The sequence below is a fragment of the Crotalus tigris genome, unplaced genomic scaffold, assembly GCF_016545835.1.
Source record: "Crotalus tigris isolate CLP2741 ecotype Arizona unplaced genomic scaffold, ASM1654583v1 scf7180000019068.10715455, whole genome shotgun sequence".
Lineage (NCBI taxonomy): Eukaryota > Metazoa > Chordata > Lepidosauria > Squamata > Viperidae > Crotalus > Crotalus tigris.
The window spans coordinates 9,329,743-9,347,212 of NW_024097358.1; the positions used below are offsets into that span (position 1 = coordinate 9,329,743).

The 17,470-nt window shown below is 38.0% G+C and overlaps 2 protein-coding genes across 9 annotated transcripts in view; one reads left to right on the forward strand and one right to left on the reverse strand.

The window, feature by feature from the left end:
* Positions 1-11,424, forward strand: part of LOC120315160 (solute carrier family 25 member 39-like) — a 37,803-nt gene extending 26,379 nt beyond the window's left edge. For all 5 annotated transcript variants that reach the window (XM_039359071.1, XM_039359069.1, XM_039359074.1 and 2 more), the window contains 6 exons: positions 1,393-1,517; positions 5,031-5,204; positions 5,941-6,050; positions 8,248-8,329; positions 9,758-9,838; positions 10,274-11,424. In XM_039359071.1, the coding sequence (XP_039215005.1) occupies positions 1,393-1,517; positions 5,031-5,204; positions 5,941-6,050; positions 8,248-8,329; positions 9,758-9,838; positions 10,274-10,392 (691 nt within the window). In that variant the 3' untranslated portion in view covers positions 10,393-11,424. The remainder of the gene's footprint in view (positions 1-1,392; positions 1,518-5,030; positions 5,205-5,940; positions 6,051-8,247; positions 8,330-9,757; positions 9,839-10,273) is intronic.
* RUNDC3A (RUN domain containing 3A) overlaps positions 10,995-17,470 on the reverse strand; it is a 32,847-nt gene continuing 26,371 nt past the window's right edge. For 2 of the 4 annotated variants that reach the window (XM_039359065.1, XM_039359066.1), the window contains exons 10-11: positions 16,685-16,791; positions 10,995-14,732 (exon numbers count right to left, since the gene is read on the reverse strand). In XM_039359065.1, coding sequence (XP_039214999.1) covers positions 14,590-14,732; positions 16,685-16,791 — 250 coding nt within the window. In that variant the 3' untranslated portion in view covers positions 10,995-14,589. Of the gene's footprint in view, positions 14,733-14,911; positions 15,108-16,684; positions 16,792-17,470 lie in introns of those variants that run through there. The other 2 variants (XM_039359068.1, XM_039359067.1) reach the window with 2 other exon arrangements.

Sequence of the window (17,470 nt, forward strand, 5' to 3'; positions counted from 1 at the left end):
AGTAGAGGAATGGGAGCAAACAAGGAAATAAATTTTTTCTGCAACTTTTTCCTTTGAATTGAAGAAGAAAAAAAACCCCAGGAATTTAGCCAACTAAAGACTTGTGCAATAAAATGGAGGTCGCTGGGTCGTTGCAAGCTTTAGCCATTCGTCTGATTACCTGTAGAGGCATTCTGCAGTCTAGTCTTTAAAATCCCACCTGGGTTCTATCTTTACTGTCAATCTGGCAATTAAAAAGCAAAATGAAACAAAAACGAGAATAATGTCTGTACAACCTCCTAGGTAAGTGGTTTGGAGTTACAGGATTTCAGTTCTTTCTTAAGAGAGAGAGCTAAGAAAATAAAAAAGGAAGAGATCAAATATAACCCCCTTTTAAACTTTAAAACCTAAATGCAAATATTCAAGATTGTGGCAAAGGAATTACATAGTTGCCCTGACTGAGGCCAACAAAATGCAGAAAAAATGCTGCAGGCCGAGCATAAGATGGCACGTCAGATAGGAATTTATTTGGCAGAATCTGGAAAGAGAGATTACAGGGAGTTCAAATGGTTATACAGTAACTCATTGTAAATATTCATACGCTCAACTCAAAGATTGAGAAAAAGTTGAAATGACATAGAATTTACTAACTTGACTAGAAGCACAATAAAAAGAAACAGACCAGTTATCACAAAAGAAACAGTCCAATCTAAATCCTGAATAGAGCCTACAGAGTATCTCTTTCTACAGAAATACTGACTCTTGAAGCAAGATCACATATTTCTTTTTACTTTCCCTTTTTCTTGGAAATTCCACTTTCACTCTAAAGCCCTGGAAAATGATGTCAGTCTCCCCTTTTCTCAATCTTGATCTGGCAACTTCTCTTTGATTCCCTTCTCCAATTCTGCCTTTGTCTCTTTCAGACCGCTAACATTTTCTATTTCCAAGAGTGAGATGAGATCTGGGCCTATGACAAAGGGCCATGGCTTTCCATGGAAACGCACTTTCTGAATCTGCAGTCTCACGAGGAGATATTTATTGAGAATATCAGAGTTCTCCTTGCTGATGAATGGAACTCCATTTGACCTGGCATCAAAAACTGTTCCTACATAGCTTCTGAGAAGTTCATTCTCTTTATTCATCTGGAAAGGATCAAGCGGCTCTAGTTTGGGGCAAACTAAAATATTTAATTGATTGCAGCCCAAACTATATAATGCTCAAACTTTTGAATATCAGAAGACCAGAATTAGGTTCCTCAGAATTACAAGATATTATCTCTTAGTGCTGCTTGTTGAATTACAGCACTTTTTGTTTTGATGCAAAATGTTGGAGCATGATTTGATGAGATAGATATTAATAAATAGATCAGATCTAGTAGAGCTTCTATACGTGTATACATTCTCTTTTCTTCAGAGTTATGGCTGTCCCTGCTACTGTGATCTATTTCACTTCTTATGATCAACTACGTGATTTGTTGCATGTTAAGATGAACAGCCAAGGACACCATATCCCACTGGTGGCTGGTGCAGTTGCCAGATGTGAGTTACATCCATTTTTGTATACTTGCAGGAACTGTAGACTTAGCTGTTGCTTGAAAATTGCTTTAAAGCTAGGGGAGCGAAACTGCCCTTTCAAATGCGCATAGCCATTAAGGTTGTGCAAAGCATTTGAAGCAAATATTTTATAAAGTGGATTATAATAGCATGAATAAAACATCTTGGAGGTTTTATAGCAGCTACATCTTTGGAGGATGCATGGGTGCATGCATAACCATTTTAACTTTACAGGCAGTACCAGCAGAAATGTTGTTTGTGCATAGATATTCATACAGTGAGGGGAAAAAGTATTTGATCCCCTGCTGATTTTGTACATTTGCCCATTGACAAAGAAATGATCAGTTTATAATTTTAGTGGTAGGTTTATTTTAAAGAGAGACAGAATAACAACAAAAAAATCCAGGAAAACGCATTTCAAAAACATTATAAATTGATTTGCATTTTAATGAATGAAATAAGTATTCGCAAAACATGACTTAGTACTTGGTGGCAAAACCTTTGTTGCAATCACAGAGGTCAGACGTTTCTTGTAGTTGGCTGCCAGGTTTGCACACATCTAAGGAGGGATTTTATCCCACTCCTCTTTGCAGATCCACTCCAAGTCATGAAGGTTTTGAGACTAATGTTTGGCAGCTCAAACCTTCAGCTCCCTCCACAGATTTTCTATGGGATTAAAGTCTGGAGACTGGCTAGGCCACTCTAGGACTTTAATGTGCTTCTTCTTGAGCCACTCCTTTGTTCCCTTGGCTGTGTGTCTTGGATCATTGTCATGCTGGAATACCCATCCACGACCCATTTTCAATGCCCTGGAGGTTCTCACCCAAGATTTGACAGTACATGGCCCCGTCCTTCGTCCCTTTGATGCAGTGAAGTTGTCCTGTCCCCTTAGCAGAAAAACACCCCCAAAGCATAATGTTTCCACCTCCACGTTTGATGATGGGGATGGTGTTGTTGGGTCACAGGCAACATTCCTCCTCCTCCAAATATGGCGAGTTGAGTTGATGCAAAGAGTTCGATTTTGGTCTCATCTGACCACAACACTTTCACCCAGTTCTCCTCTGAATCATGCAGATGTTCATTGGCAAACTTCAGACGGGCCTGTACATGTGCTTTCTTGAGCAGGGGGACCTTGCAGGCACTGCAGAATTTCAGCCCTTCATGGCGTAGTGTGTTACCAATTGTTTTCTTGGTGATTATGGTCCCAGCTGACTTGAGATCATTGACAAGATCCTCCCATGTAGTTCTGGGCTGATTCCTCACCGTTCTCATTATCATTGAAACTCCATGAGGTGAGATCTTTCATGGAGCCCCAGACCGAGGGAGTTTGAGAGTTATTTTGTGTTTCTTCATTTGCGAATAATCACACCATAATCACTGCTTGTAGCCCATTCCCGCCTTGTGTAAGTCTACAATCTTGTCCCTGACATCCTTGGACAGCTCTTTTGTCTTGGCCATGGTGGAGAGTTTAGAATCTGATTGATTGCTTGCTTCTGTGGACAGGTGTCTTTTATACAGGTAACAAGCTGAGATTATGAGCACTCCTTTTAAGAGAATGCTCCTAATCTCAGCTTGTTTTTCTGGATTTCTTTTTTGTTATTCTGTCTCTCACTGTTAAAATAAACCTACCATTAAAATTATAGACTGATCATTTCTTTGTCAGTGGGCAAATATACAAAATCAGCAGGGCATCAAATACTTTTTTCCCCTCACTCTATGTGGACATCAGACTTTAATATGGCCACAGAAGTCTTCTAGAAGATGTGGCCACTTTTAGGATTTGAGGAGAAGTGCTTTGTGAAATGCTTTTGATAGCTATAAAATTACCTGGAGCTCTCTGAAGTTCCGCAATATTAAGGTCTGTAGGTTTCAAAAACTTTTTTTTAGAGTAATTTAGGAATCTGATAAGAAGCTGACCAAAAGTACAAGTTATGAACTGGCATTCTGCCATTCAAATCACTTCAGCCTCCCATTAGGTCCCGAGTCTCACTTGCCCACCTGCCATATATTTATATTGACTTATTTTATTAGGGTATTATATCAAACATTTATGTGAGATACTCTATATGAATCAGATGAAATATTTGAAATACTGCTGCTATGTTACATAAGCAGAGATACTAGAAGCAGCTAGTTTATTATTTGCTTTATGCTCAAATGTGCTAATTTTTTTTTCTAGGAGATCTGTATCATTACTGTCAGATTGAGCTGTGTCAGAAAAATCATAATTGCTTGCTAGAGACTTGCCACTGAATGACATCTTCAGTAGGAAATTTGTGTGTGCACGCACACGTGTGCATATTGTTTATTTATGTCAGAAGCATCACAATTAAAATAAGGCATATTGTACAATATAAAATGTAAAATGCAAGATTAAAATATGAACAACTTAAATAGATCTTGCTCAGAAACTAGTAACATTAGTTGCTGTTTTATCGTGCTTACCATGAAGTCCTCAAACGTATATTGATCAATACTTAAGGACAAATATATATGTGTGTGTTCTTGTCTGCATGTCTCCACAATTGCAATGGGCAGAAGCCATCAGATAACCCCATTTGTTTTGCGTGCCTCTGGATCTTGTTATATCTGTGCACAGCCTATTCAACAATTTCTGTACTTCTCCGTTTCCGCCAGATCCAGTTGCCAGCTCCTCCATTGGTTCCATCCAGTGTTGGTTCTTTGTAGCTTTCCATAGGTCCACTTTTAAATTCTTCAAAGACTTCCATCGACCTAAGGAAGCTTTTCTTGGATATTAATCTCTGGGGAACTGGTGGTAGGCCACAGAGTGGGTATGGTCTACACTAGGGGTAGGCAACCTTGGCTCTTTTATGACTCCCAGAATTCCTGAGCCAGGAATTCTGGGAGTTGAAGTCCATGAGTCATAAAAGAGCTAAGGTTGCCTACCCCTGGTCTGCACCTGTACATGTGTATGAATAACGTATATCTGCAATTCTTGAAACATTTGAAATGTGAGTGAACGCCCTCTTGATATTCTCCTTAAAATCATACTTATGTCTAAGTGTAGTTTCTATGTTTAAAAGTGGTTGGTGATAGGACTCCTGGGAGATTAAGTAAAATTGGGTATTTCTGTGAAGCATCCCAAAGCATCAGTTGCCTTTTATAACTATAATCAACACTGTGCTCTATTAGTTCTCCCAGGTTAATCCTTGTTATCCATTTCATAGTCACTTTGCAGCCTGGTGTTTAGAAAACAGTTCTGGTTTCAGTGGCTCTTTTATCCGATCCAGGGAGACTGCTGAGCCGGGAAAAGATTTAATGCTGAGCTAGATAGCTATTTCATTAAAACTATTGATTTCCTCGGTATTATAATGTTCAGCCACCTAAGGCTTATTTTCGTTTCTGTGCCAGTGGTTTTTATAAAAGAAACCAATCTGCCATCTTGGTATTCTAGTGGGCCTCTTGGCCCGAGGCAGAGGGAAGTAGCACTGAGAATAAAAGTTGGTTTCTCATACCAGATTGGGTTTTCTTCCATAGTGGGTGCAGTAACTATGATCAGCCCCTTGGAACTCATACGAACAAAAATGCAGTCTCGTCAGCTGAGCTACCGGGAACTACGTGTCTGCATCCAGTCTTCAGTGGCCCAAGATGGATGGTTGTCTCTTTGGAGGGGTTGGGGTCCAACAGTGTTACGGGATGTTCCTTTCTCAGGTATGGATTGAAGAAGGGGATCTGTCTCACTAACACAAGAAGTATTTAAGGATATGAGGGTGCATTACAAACATAGCTGGAAACACTAAATGGGTATTGTTTTAAAGCTAAAGATCTATCAGTTTCTTAGTTGTTAGATAAGAAAGTTGTGCAGCTGCCATCTTGAACACTTAAAAAAAAATTGCATACTTTAAAAAAATACAGAGGAATGTGATTACAATATATGATCATATATATAATACCAGCCCTGATGATCACTGCTTAAAGTGCAGTATTGAAAGCAGACTTTGATCCTGACGGGGCTCAAAGTTGACTCAGCCTTCCATCCTTTCCATTTAGTAAAATGAGGACTTACATTGTTGGGGGCAATATGCAAATAATGCTTCTGCCCTGTAGAGAGTGCTGTAAAGCACCATGGGATAGTATATAAGCCTACATGCTATTGCTGTTGCTATACAGCCCACAAGAACCCATTTTCACTTCAGAGTTAATCTTCCAGAGTGGTAGATAGAGTTTGCTTCAGTCCCCAAGCCACTCCTGTCTAGGCAGTGGAAGTCATTTCTAACTTTCCCAGTAGCTAGTGACTTAATCTGAGCAAAACTATCCACAGTGTTACTGTGTCGGGAGAGCTATAGTAACTATGCCTTCTCTTTTATGAAGAGAAAAATATAGTGAACTGATATCTAAAGCTTCTTTCCGCTTTCCTCATGTTTCCCTTTCTCTTGCTTCCCCGCAGCTCTGTATTGGTATAACTATGAACTAATGAAAGATCTGCTGTGTGGGCAGTTCTGCCTTGATGAAGCCACATTCATGATCAGTTTTGCAGCTGGAGCCATTTCTGGCATGGTGAGTTCCAGAGCTTTACAGATCTTTGTATAAATGTGAAAACTTGAGATCTACCTGTGATCCAGAATATGATGAACTTTATAATAGGCAGTGGAGAAGAAACTGTGGGTTTTAGATATAGCAGTGCTGTAATACTCACTGGCTCAGTTAACACAGAAAAGAGAGTTCCTGGGAATTGTATTCTACAAGTTCCCAGCCACTGGACATTTTGGTTAAGCCAGTGGACCAGGCCAATAGCTGAAGGGCCCTTTTACAGGTGGAAATCAGCTTTAGTTAATTTTGTGGATCCCATCAGTAGCATCTTCATTTTCATTGCTAAGCAACTCAGCCATTTCTATCTGGGCCTAGTTTTCTTTAGTAAAATTATTTTCCACAACCATTAGGTTGCATTAGAACCTGAAATTTTTGCAGTTAAATTGTGTGGTCCATGGACCACAGAAGCTAATAATATCTTACTTTAAAAGTATACTGTTCATTCAGTGGTGGAAGTCAACACATCTCAATACTTCTTTCTGTTAAAGACATAAGGCTAGTTCTTTAACTGGACACACCAGGAGAAGAAAGTTTCTAAGACTATCATAGTCTGCTTAATATAGTCCTTTGCATCATAAGTTTTTATCAGTTTTAGAAAGGATCAGGGTGGATAATAATCAATAATTTTTTAAAAAAATTAAAAAATCAGATTTTTAAAATTTAAATTGGATTTTTTTTATTTTTATCAAATTTATTTTAATAAAATGCTTTTGGAGTAAAAATATAACTTTCTATTTAAGATACACTAATAATTTAGTTTATTCAGCATGAAATGGAGCTTAGTTAGTTATGAGGCTGTATATTCTGCAATATTTATATTCTTGGTAAACTCATTCAATGAATCCAAGCTCTGCAAACTGAGATTACATGCACTGCATTGATGCATTAACATAATTTCACAGTAACCATGAGATAAATCAAAAAACAAAGTTCAGGAATATTCCTTTATCCGATCATTTTGCAAATCTATGTACACAGCAAACTGTATGATTGTTTGAAGAGAAATGCATCTGTACCAGTGTTTTAATTAAATAAAAGAATTTGAGTAGTTCTCCAACTATGTGTGATTACCCTAAAATCACTTCTGATATTGCTGTTTTACTAACCTGACAGCTTATTATTCTAAATAGGAAACCTTCATTTTGTTTGCAAATAATAATATTAAAGATTCTAACTACCATCAAGAATGAGTTTGTCATGGTTCTGACAGATGAAACTCTTCAAAAGAACCTCGAGGCATTGTTTACCTCAAAGAATCTTTTATTCGAGAAACAAAGTATCGGTACTACATAGTTAAAGCCAAAAACTGAATTCCCCTCCTCTGAGTTCAAAACACAATTCCCTCCTCCAATTAACAGTCATAAATCACATTCCTCATTTAGCTTGAAGCATGGGCTTTCTCCCCAGCTCTCCAGCCCAGCCAAATCTTTATCAACTCTGGGCACAATAACCTTGGATTCCCACGCTGAGTTATTATTGTTGTGGTTAACTGGACTCTCATCCACATTCCCCTTCCCAGCATCAACTAACTCTAAAAGCAAAAGAATAAAATGGCTGCATTTCCATCTGTTGTCAAAGCAAGAACATCCGATGTTAGCAACGTTGACAGAGTCCTTACATTTAAATAGCACCTGTCATTTCAGATCAATCATGGCAGCGCCTGTTAGTGGGCATTCACTCACCTACTGCCCACCACATCCCTTACCTTGTTGTTTCACTGCCGCATCATCAGCCATCCCATTAAAGTGAATGGGACTGTTGGTGAGTCAACAGCGGGTCAGAGGAGGAGCCGCTGTGGAACAGATAACAGTTGCTCTTTAAAAATTATGATTTAAATTGAGTTGATTTAAATCAAGCCTTTTTATTAATGATTTAAATCATGATTTGATTTAAATCAAGTCCACCCTGGAAAGGAGTATGTAACTTAAATCCTGGCAGTAAATATTTGTCATATCCTCTTTCTCCTTTCTTAACAGAATGGCTATGCTTTGCCCTCAGTTTTCACAGTGTCTTTAAAGTGAATAGAGTATACTATTTTCAGCAATATGAAGAAGTATTCAAGTTAAGAACCTGAGATGGAGGATGCTATATGAAAAATGTGCTTTCATCCGGTATAAATGTTAATATAGATAGTGGCTAACAGAATGTTTTACCTGTTCTCCAGGTGGCTGCTACTTTGACTTTGCCCTTTGATGTTGTAAAGACCCAGCGGCAGATTGAGCTAGGAAACATGGAGACACTTCAAGGTAAGAAGTGAGCAGCTGCCAAGGATAATGGGTAACTGTCGAACAGTAGGTAGCTCCTTTGAACATATATGCCTATACTTGAATTAATAGTGGTGGGAAGAATTTACAGTTGATAGAGGAGAAAAGGATTGAATTTAAAAGTCATAAAGAAAAGAAGAGGCAAACCTAGCTCATTGGCAAGAAAAATTACCTTTAACTTTTGATCAAAAGAGTTTACCTTTGATTCTTATTCACATGTGAAAAGCTGCAGGTAAAAACTAATCAAATTCCATGATATTCAAGTTTGATTTTTCACAGTTATCTTCTTGGCCAAGTGAATGATTTCCAGAAGGATTACTACTTCTGGTCTAATAGGTACACAGTTTCTTATTCAACAGAGTTTGCCTGACCTTTTGCTTCTTCCAGGGTCCAATCATATTTCTCTAAAGTATTTGCACTGTGTTTCACAGCATCTAGTAGGACGTATATTTTAGCAACATACTTGTCTGCCCTGGTGAGAACAAGGCTTTTTTGGCTTGATTGTAATTCAAATAATCTCATTAACATGTTATTTCTGTGCTGAAGAAAAAGCTATGTGGCGATTTGAAAAGAAAGAGATGTGTCATTCTGTGCAGGCCCTTTATAGAAACTCTGTTTTGTAATTTCGAGGTGATGGTTGCACAATTAATGCTATAAAATTACAATACATCCTGTATGATAGAGAGGATAGATTTTCTGAAAAGAAAAAAAAAAGAATTATAGTAGTCCCACTCTCACACGCTCATTTGTACCTGCTTATGTGTATCCTAACATAATGGAACTCATATGAATACAAGCCTGAAAATATAAAAATGTAATATAACAATCTATATAGCTGTTGATTTGTTTAAAGAATGTATATGGTCTCCTACTTTGAACCCTGCCATTCTGGAAAGCATACAATTCCTCAGAAAAACAAAAGAAGATAAATAATTTCAATTAAAATCCAGACCATTAACTAATTCCTGAACCAGGAAGTCACACTCTTATCCCTGTCCATGGAAATTTCACTCATTTTGGCTTCCATTTATCCTGATAGAAAAGCCAATTTTTTTCTGCCTTCCTGAAGGTCCCAGTAGTATTGGAGATGACTATATCTCTACAGACATGCAATCATTGTGGAGAACAAGCTATAGTCTGATTTGTGACATACGTGTTCCCGGCAAAAGGAAACAAACATTTTCCATCACCTCTTTCATTACAGTGCTTTGCAGACTTACTGGATAAATGTCCTATTCAATTCTGTAGAATCCCTTCTTACATTGGATTACATAGAATTGCATTCAGTGTATCCGAAATGATCATTGCTACATAAATTATTGCCAGTTTGACTATTTTCCATGTCAATTGTTTGAAGGGAAATGTTTAGCAGCTAGATTTTAAACTGCTTGTTCTTTTCTTCTTGCCCAGTTACCACACCCAAATCCTCATCGACTTGGCTACTTATGCAGAAGATTTGGGCAGAATCTGGCACGCGAGGGCTCTTTACAGGTGCCATTATCTAGTTTTATGCAAAAATCTCTACTTTAACCTTTGGGCAAGATGGGCTTCTTGGTGGTGAAAATTATGGCTGCCTGCAATCTTGTACTCTTAAGCAATTCTATAATCATCAAAACTATTATTTTACTTCTTTGCTTTTGATAGTGTTAATGTTGTTTGTGAAATGTCAGTGTAGTCTGACAACTAAATTTAAAAGAAGATAAACATTCATTTGGGTTTCTGCAGCTGCCATTGCCGGATTGGACAACTGGCACTATACGATTCCATTTCCTCATGTAAATCAGGAAGAATGATGAAGGGGAAGTGGCGGTCAGCTAGGCCCTTCAGCTATATCAGCAAAAAGGCAGGATAGCTTTGAATTTTGCAAGATGTATTTACTTGTTCTCTTTCTCCCTCTCCTGCACTTTCCTTCCAAAATCCATATAGGTTTTCTGCCTCGTGTTATCAAGGTGGCTCCAGCCTGTGCTATCATGATTAGCACATATGAATTTGGCAAGACCTTCTTCCAGAAAATGAACCAGGAACAGCAGTTAAATAGTCTATGAAGCTTATAAACAGAGCTTTGGACGTAACCTCCAGATGGACCAAAGAAATGCTGATGGCAAGAGAAAGAACACATTTTGGTAGATGCAAAAAAAGGAAAATCCAATTTATTAATAGGGTTGGATATAAAAGTGGATCCAACTATGAATAATTGAGAAGAAAGACCACATAACCAATAAATCTCTTGCTTGCTTTCCTTGTAGGATTTCTCACTCATCAGGCAAATTCCAGGTGCCTTTAAATAGCTTCTGGTCTCCTGCCTTTCTCTTTTTCCTAATAGACAAATAAGCCTCTTGGCTTTAAACCCTCCCTTCTTTAGGTACTGTCAAGATTGGATGCTATAACTTTTGGCTCATTTGAAGAGGAGAAGCTCCAGAATATCTTAGGTTTAAACCAATTGCATAGTATGATCCTGGTGTGTTGAGATTATTGGCCAGTTGTAAAGGAAAAAAGTAAAAAAAGAGGAGGAAAAAGCCTAGCATTGCCATGCCCCCTGCTTCATTACTATTATTTTTGATAGGCCTTCAGAGAGTAAAAGTTGCTAATAGACAGCAGATGTTTCCAATTCTATTTTAATTTTCAAAGGTTCTATTGGCCTGCATGCTTTTTTTTTAACCTGACTTTTCCTGTGCATGACAAACATAGCTGTCTGAAGTTGCAATCCTAAGCAGGACTTTGACAGCTTTGAGTAGAAATACTGATTTTGAACACTCAGGTTTTGCCCAGCTCTTCCCTTCGTACTAACACAAACAGCCTGAACTTGGAAATGTTGAATAGCCTGGATGAAAATGAATTAGACAGCTTGGGCTCCTGCCCTCTGGTTCAATATTTACTATATTAAAGGAGAGCTGAGAATAGCAAGCCAAGGTTTTCTTTGATACCAGATATCTTATGTAGCAAGTTGATATCTTGTCCCTTCTATGCTGTAAATTTATATGCCTGTTGCTTACATATTTGTGGAAAGGGGAAAAGCTGGGCTTTTATTTCTTGAATAAAATTCACTCTTTTTTTTAGCAGAACAAAAGTACACATTACTTGACGGTTGATATGTCTTTCTGTTGAGTTTTTCTTTCCTTGCATCCTCATCAGGTACCCTTAGATTTTATTAGAAAACCCAGGTCACTGTTTTTGAGATCTCAGATCTTTTGACCATGCTATTATAATTTAGGAAAAACACTGAAGAGTATGATTTTCTGCTGTTACCTGAAATTTTGGTATGACATTGTCAAAAAAAAAAAAAAAAGACCGATGATAAGTTTGAAGAACAAAATAAATTGTTGGAATTGATGTATGAATACAGTAGAACTACAAATAGTTTGATGGGATATAGAGAAATGTAGTGAATCATTTTGAAATAATCTAATTTAATGAGAATGTCCTATTTATTTCCAGTACTTAATTACTTTTGCTTAATTTTTCTTAATACTGTGTTTTCTTACCCCATAAGGGAATAGCATGATTGGTAAATTATTTTTAAAAATCAAGCAATGTCATCCAGCCCAATTCAATAAAGTCTTGTTCCCTGTATCCATAGGATCAAAAAATGACACACACACTGCCATGGGCCTCTGGCCACAAAAATTATATCCATCCTAGTTTAAGGTCTTATATAAAAATCTTTAAAACTCTTATCTAGTGAGAACTGCCATGATTAGAGGAATGCATTTGATTCCTAAATAAAATGTTGAGTGTTCTTTTATTGGTCTCACTCTGATACAGTAGGCTGATTCACTAGATGTACCCATGAATATATTTTATTGTAAGAACAAAGAGAGGAAACTTTGTTTCAGTGGCTGGGTTTGCAAAATGTGGTAGACCAGGGTAAATTGGAGTTTGCTTCAATATAAGATGTAAACTCAACTGTTGTGTCAGTGTGTTGGATAACCCAGGCTGCAATAGGATTTCTTTTTGTCATTTGTGAATATGGGAATGGTGCTTTAAATCAAATTTAGGATATTATGTGTATGTAGATCATATGTCTTCACAATACCCAGCAGCAAATCATTAGCTCTCTGATAGCATTGCTTCAGCAAACAGAAACATGACCTTCCTTATCATCACTGTGCAAACTGTTAAAATTTTGAGCAGCCCAAATACAACAGTTGCTGCATATGAGGCCAGTAGATGAAACCACTTGCATGACAGGAATGCAGAGAAATGGATACAATGGCATTATTAATATATTAGAAGTTAAAAGAGAATGTAAATAAGAAATGTTTTAAGATATAAAATATATAGTTGATAAGGAAGAAGTTATTTTCAATGTATCTAATTTCTGTTGCTCATATAGTTCAGATTTTCCAGATGGGAGGATCTGATGGTGGATAATTTGGGATTTGATACACTACATTCCTTTTGGGCTTATGTATGATTTCCTTTACTCTTAAACATTTTAATGATTTCTTCGCATCCTACAAACAGAGCACTACTGCTAGGCCATGAACATTTCCCCTTTGATCCAGCCTTGGTTTTGAGAGCTGGTGGTTGTGTATATTGGCTAAGACCAAAAAGATTCTCAGCCTGTGGACTTCAGAAATACAGAAGATAGCCCCTATTATGAGTTGAATTTATTTAACAGCCATTGGAAATCTTATATGACATGGTGACCACAGGTGCTGTATTGCTGCCTCTGTCGCAGGTAGTGAGCCTCAGAAGATTTACATAGTCTAATACTGGGAAATGCTGCGCTGGAATAAGACTCTCCTAAATAACCTTCATAGTAATGGGAAACTATTGAATTTCGTGCATCCACCATCAACTTATCAATTGGTCTTGAACAATTCCCCATTTTTTAGCAATATGCAGATAATAGCTTATGAGAAATATGGAAGCTAAAACGTAGAGTGCTTGGTTCAGTCAAGCCAATGTTACACAAACCGTAAGTGGCAACATAGGATAAGTTTGCAATGCTCATAAACAGCCAGTTTATCTCTCAGTACTCTAAAATGGGAAAAATGTGAATTCTCTCACCACCCACATAGACATACCAAAGGTTTTCAGCTATAGTTTTGGAATTTTGATAATACTGTTAATATTACACGTGTTCTTCCCTTTTGTGTTACATGTAACTGTTGAGACGTGTTTACTTGGAAGGAAGAATGGGAAGACTTAAGTTGGTTACTGTTGAAATTGTTAGTGACTGCAGAATTTTAAAACCCAGCCTGAATTTGTTACCAGAAAATAATCATCAGTAAGCATTGTCTGCCAGCTCCTTAATTTGCTTTAATGCCTGTTCATTCTAACAATTCACTAGGTGGTACCAGTCAGTTTCTCAGCTCTGGTCATTGATGATTTTGACTTATCCTGGAGTAGATTCTTAAACTTTTCTTGCTGCTTCAGATCTATGGCACAGATCAAAAGTCAAGATATAAATATTGGTTCTCTTTCACCTTCCAATGTGTCCATTCCCATAGCAGAAAGTTCCAATGGGATAGAAACATGCAGGAGAAACATGTAAAAAGTAGACTCATTCATGAGTGGCAGGACCAAGGAAGACACAAAAATGATTTCTGTGCTGTAAAGATATCCAGGAATCTGAAGTTGTCTTGAATCCCCTTTCTGTAATACGATTAACCAAAACAGATCTTGCAGTTATATTTGAAGTGCGGTGGTGGGCTTAGGATGGGTAATAAATTACCTCCCTTCCCACAGCTAAGTCTTTAAATGCTGTTATCAGGAACACAACCACAGATCATTCTCTTCAATGAAAGGGGATGATACAGGGCCAGGCAATTAATTTCCTTGTCCATTGTGCAAATCTTCACATTGAACAATGTGCAGCAGAATTCAACTGGTCTAGATCTTCTTTCTGCCTCCAGCAATAGACAGTCAGAGGATTTTTTTCTTAAATGTTTTGCAGAGGCAGCTATGTTTTGCCAATCTCGACCATATATAATATACATATATACATCATCATGTCACAAAAGCACTTTTTATGGACAACCTTTCCACTTTCTGATAAGGGTGTGCTTTCTCTCTTTTTTTTCCTCTGTTCCCAATTTAAGGAAGAAAGTCTGGGTTTCTAAGAATATTTTGATGAGGAAGCAAACACATTGCCCTGTTGCATCAAGCTGGATAAATGGTTCAGTTGCCCTTTCCACCTACAGAAATCAAGCCAAAGAGGTTTAATTCCGGATGTTTTGTCCACCCAAAATCTTCATTGACTTTTTTGAGATTTATGAGAACAGTCTACCACTGTCTCAACTGGGACTATGAGCAGGGCTAGGCTCTGTGCTGTCGCTCACCAGACACTCGTTGGATTTTAGGCTAGCTAAAGACTTGCAGCTAGGCAGAGAGGCCAAAGACCCACAAAGGCCCAACATTGATGGAGTTGGGTCCTTTCCTGCAGAGAGAAGAAGAGAGGAATGGCTCTAAAATGAGTATAGACCATCCCTGAGAACATCGCTGGCCCAAGGGGTAAAACTAGATTAAAAATTAAAACTTTCCCTGTGTGTTGAATTTCTATTTTGGTTTAAAAAAGAAATCTACTGACAACTTTTGAAGAGGCTGAAGCGGCACATGGTGGGTGCTTAGCGCCACTTTCAATAATTTATTAAATTATTAATAACTCCTCAATAAAACTTTATTGAAAGATTAAAAACTTAGAGCTTAATCCAAAAACAGCAGTTGTAACTTGAAAAATTAATTACATATTTGTTTTAGAAATAGAAGGCTGGCATTCCGTAAGATGGATGTCCATGTTACTTAAATTGTATCCCTAAAAAAGAAGACCAAGAATGCAGAACAAAATCATGTTCCTGCAAAGAAGCCAGTCTTCTGTATGTTACTGTTCTGAGTGTGCCTCTTGATAGAGAAAAAAAATTCAAGACAAAATGCAAATAATGGCAAATAATTTCATCTTGGCATCAATTTGAAATTACTAAATGTTATATTCAATGTTTTGCTCCAACCATGAACTTAAAATGTTTCTAATGTCTTAATAATTCAAATAACAAAAATAATTGTTTTAAGCATAAAATATAAAAGGCTACCGAATCTAATATATACAGGTTAGTTTAAACAGAATTATGTAATATATGTTGGAAGATCAACAAGGCAAACCCAGAGGGAGGTGGAACAACAAAGGTTATTTTGCTTTATTTCTAGATGTGAAGTTAACTAAATAGTTAACCATTGTTAACTATTTCTTGTTAACAATGGTTAACAAGAAATAGAACTTACGCTTTGTGGGAGACCACTGTTGTTATTGGAATTATTTCTTTCTTGAAACTATACATTATCAAGAAAACAGATTAGGAAGAATGATTGCATAGTCACAGAAAGCATGATTTGAGCCAAAACCAAGAATCTGTTTCCTATATAACAGTGGTTCTCAACCTGTGGGTCGGGACCCCATTTGGGGTCGAACGACCATTTCACGGGGGTCGCCAAACAACGCAGTCCGCCATTTTTTCCCCCTTTTCCTTAGCTGTGCTACTCCCTTTTATTCTATTGGCTTTTGAAAGCCAATAGAATAGACTCTCTTGAATAGAGTCTAATTCTATTGGCTTTCAAAAGCCAATAGGAATTGTCCAGGCTGTCTCTGCCCTGCTGAGCCCGCCAAAAGTCCTATTCTGCAAACGGTGCTACAAGTTGTCTGCAGCGAAGGCGAGTTGTCTGGAAGTTTCCACCCCTCCCTGCTGAGCAACTACTAAAAATGTAAGTAAAAGAGGGCCAGAGGTGGGAGGCCGTCGGGCGCAGGGAGGGTTGCTGGCGCGCGTGGGACCCGGTGGGTGCCTTACCTCCCTTGGACTGGGCCAGCTGGTGGCCCAGCCAGTGGTTGGCCTGCGCCATCTCTGCCGCTTGCCAGCTACGCCTCAGCCAGTGCAGGGGGCGGCATATGCATGCGCGGCGCTCCCGGGCAGGGAAAGTCCTCGACTTACGACCGGTTGGGTAGTCCTCGACTTAACGACCGGTTGGGGTCGCGGCATTAAAAAGGTTGAGAACCACTGCTATAAAATATACTTGCCTTGGAAAATATTAATTATGGGGACTCCAAAATTTTTCAGAATTGTCTTATCAGGGAGATGGGTGGCTTATACATTTAATAAATAAATTTTCTCTTTGGGAGTCAACATTCACATATCCCCTTTGCCCTTCACAAAATGTGAAGGGCAAAGGGCATGACAAGCTGTAGCATATTTTGTTTTCTAAAGTAAGCCCTTTTGGGGTTAACAAATAGAAGGACCATATGGTTGGGTTTGGAAAACATTAAGCCAAATGAAATGACACAAGGACTTTGAGTGATGTACAACTCCAGTCACAGATATTTCCCAAGACCATGCAAACTCTTACCCAATGGTCCCCAAGGTTCCTCTTCATGTTTTCCTTCACCCATCCGTTGTGAATCAGAACTCAAGCTTATTTCTGTGGAAAGTTGATCTGTGCTCATGAAACTATGCCTGGAAAAAAGAAGAAAGAATTAGGAGACATTTCTGAACTAATTCCTAGAACATGTACATTTCCAGTAGCATTCTGATGATAACTGTTAAAATCTGCCAGCTCCTCTGTCCTACCTAGCTTCATTTAAAAGAAATCTAATTATAAAAAATGGATGCTATAAAACAACACATCAATCTCAAAATACAATATATTTTTCTATCTAGGCTCTACATAGGCCCAGAGGCATTTCTAAATGATAGAAATAGTGAATGGCTACAAACCATTACTTTGTTTGAAAGTAACCATATGTCCAGGGTTTTTCCCTGGAAGATTAAACGTCAGAAGGCATCCTGGAAGCATCTTCGCTTTGATTTTTTTTTTTTTTTAGTAGGTGGTTTATAATTAACCTTGGTCATGCCCATCACATGAACCAGGTTTAAGGTGTTCATACTGTAACTTGGTTTCATAATTCCAAAGATACCCCTGGGAAGACTTATAGAAAGACTTGAGCAGGCTGTCAGAAAAATATCCCATGACTATATAATTCTGATGTGTATAGGAGGCACATCTTAAAAACAAGGAAACTACTGAAGTCAGACTGTTTTTCAGGCAGACTTTCAGTGACATTTTTAGCCACAATACAACTATGGTTTGTAATTGTCCACCTCTGGCATGTTTTATTTTTGTCCCATTTAGTAT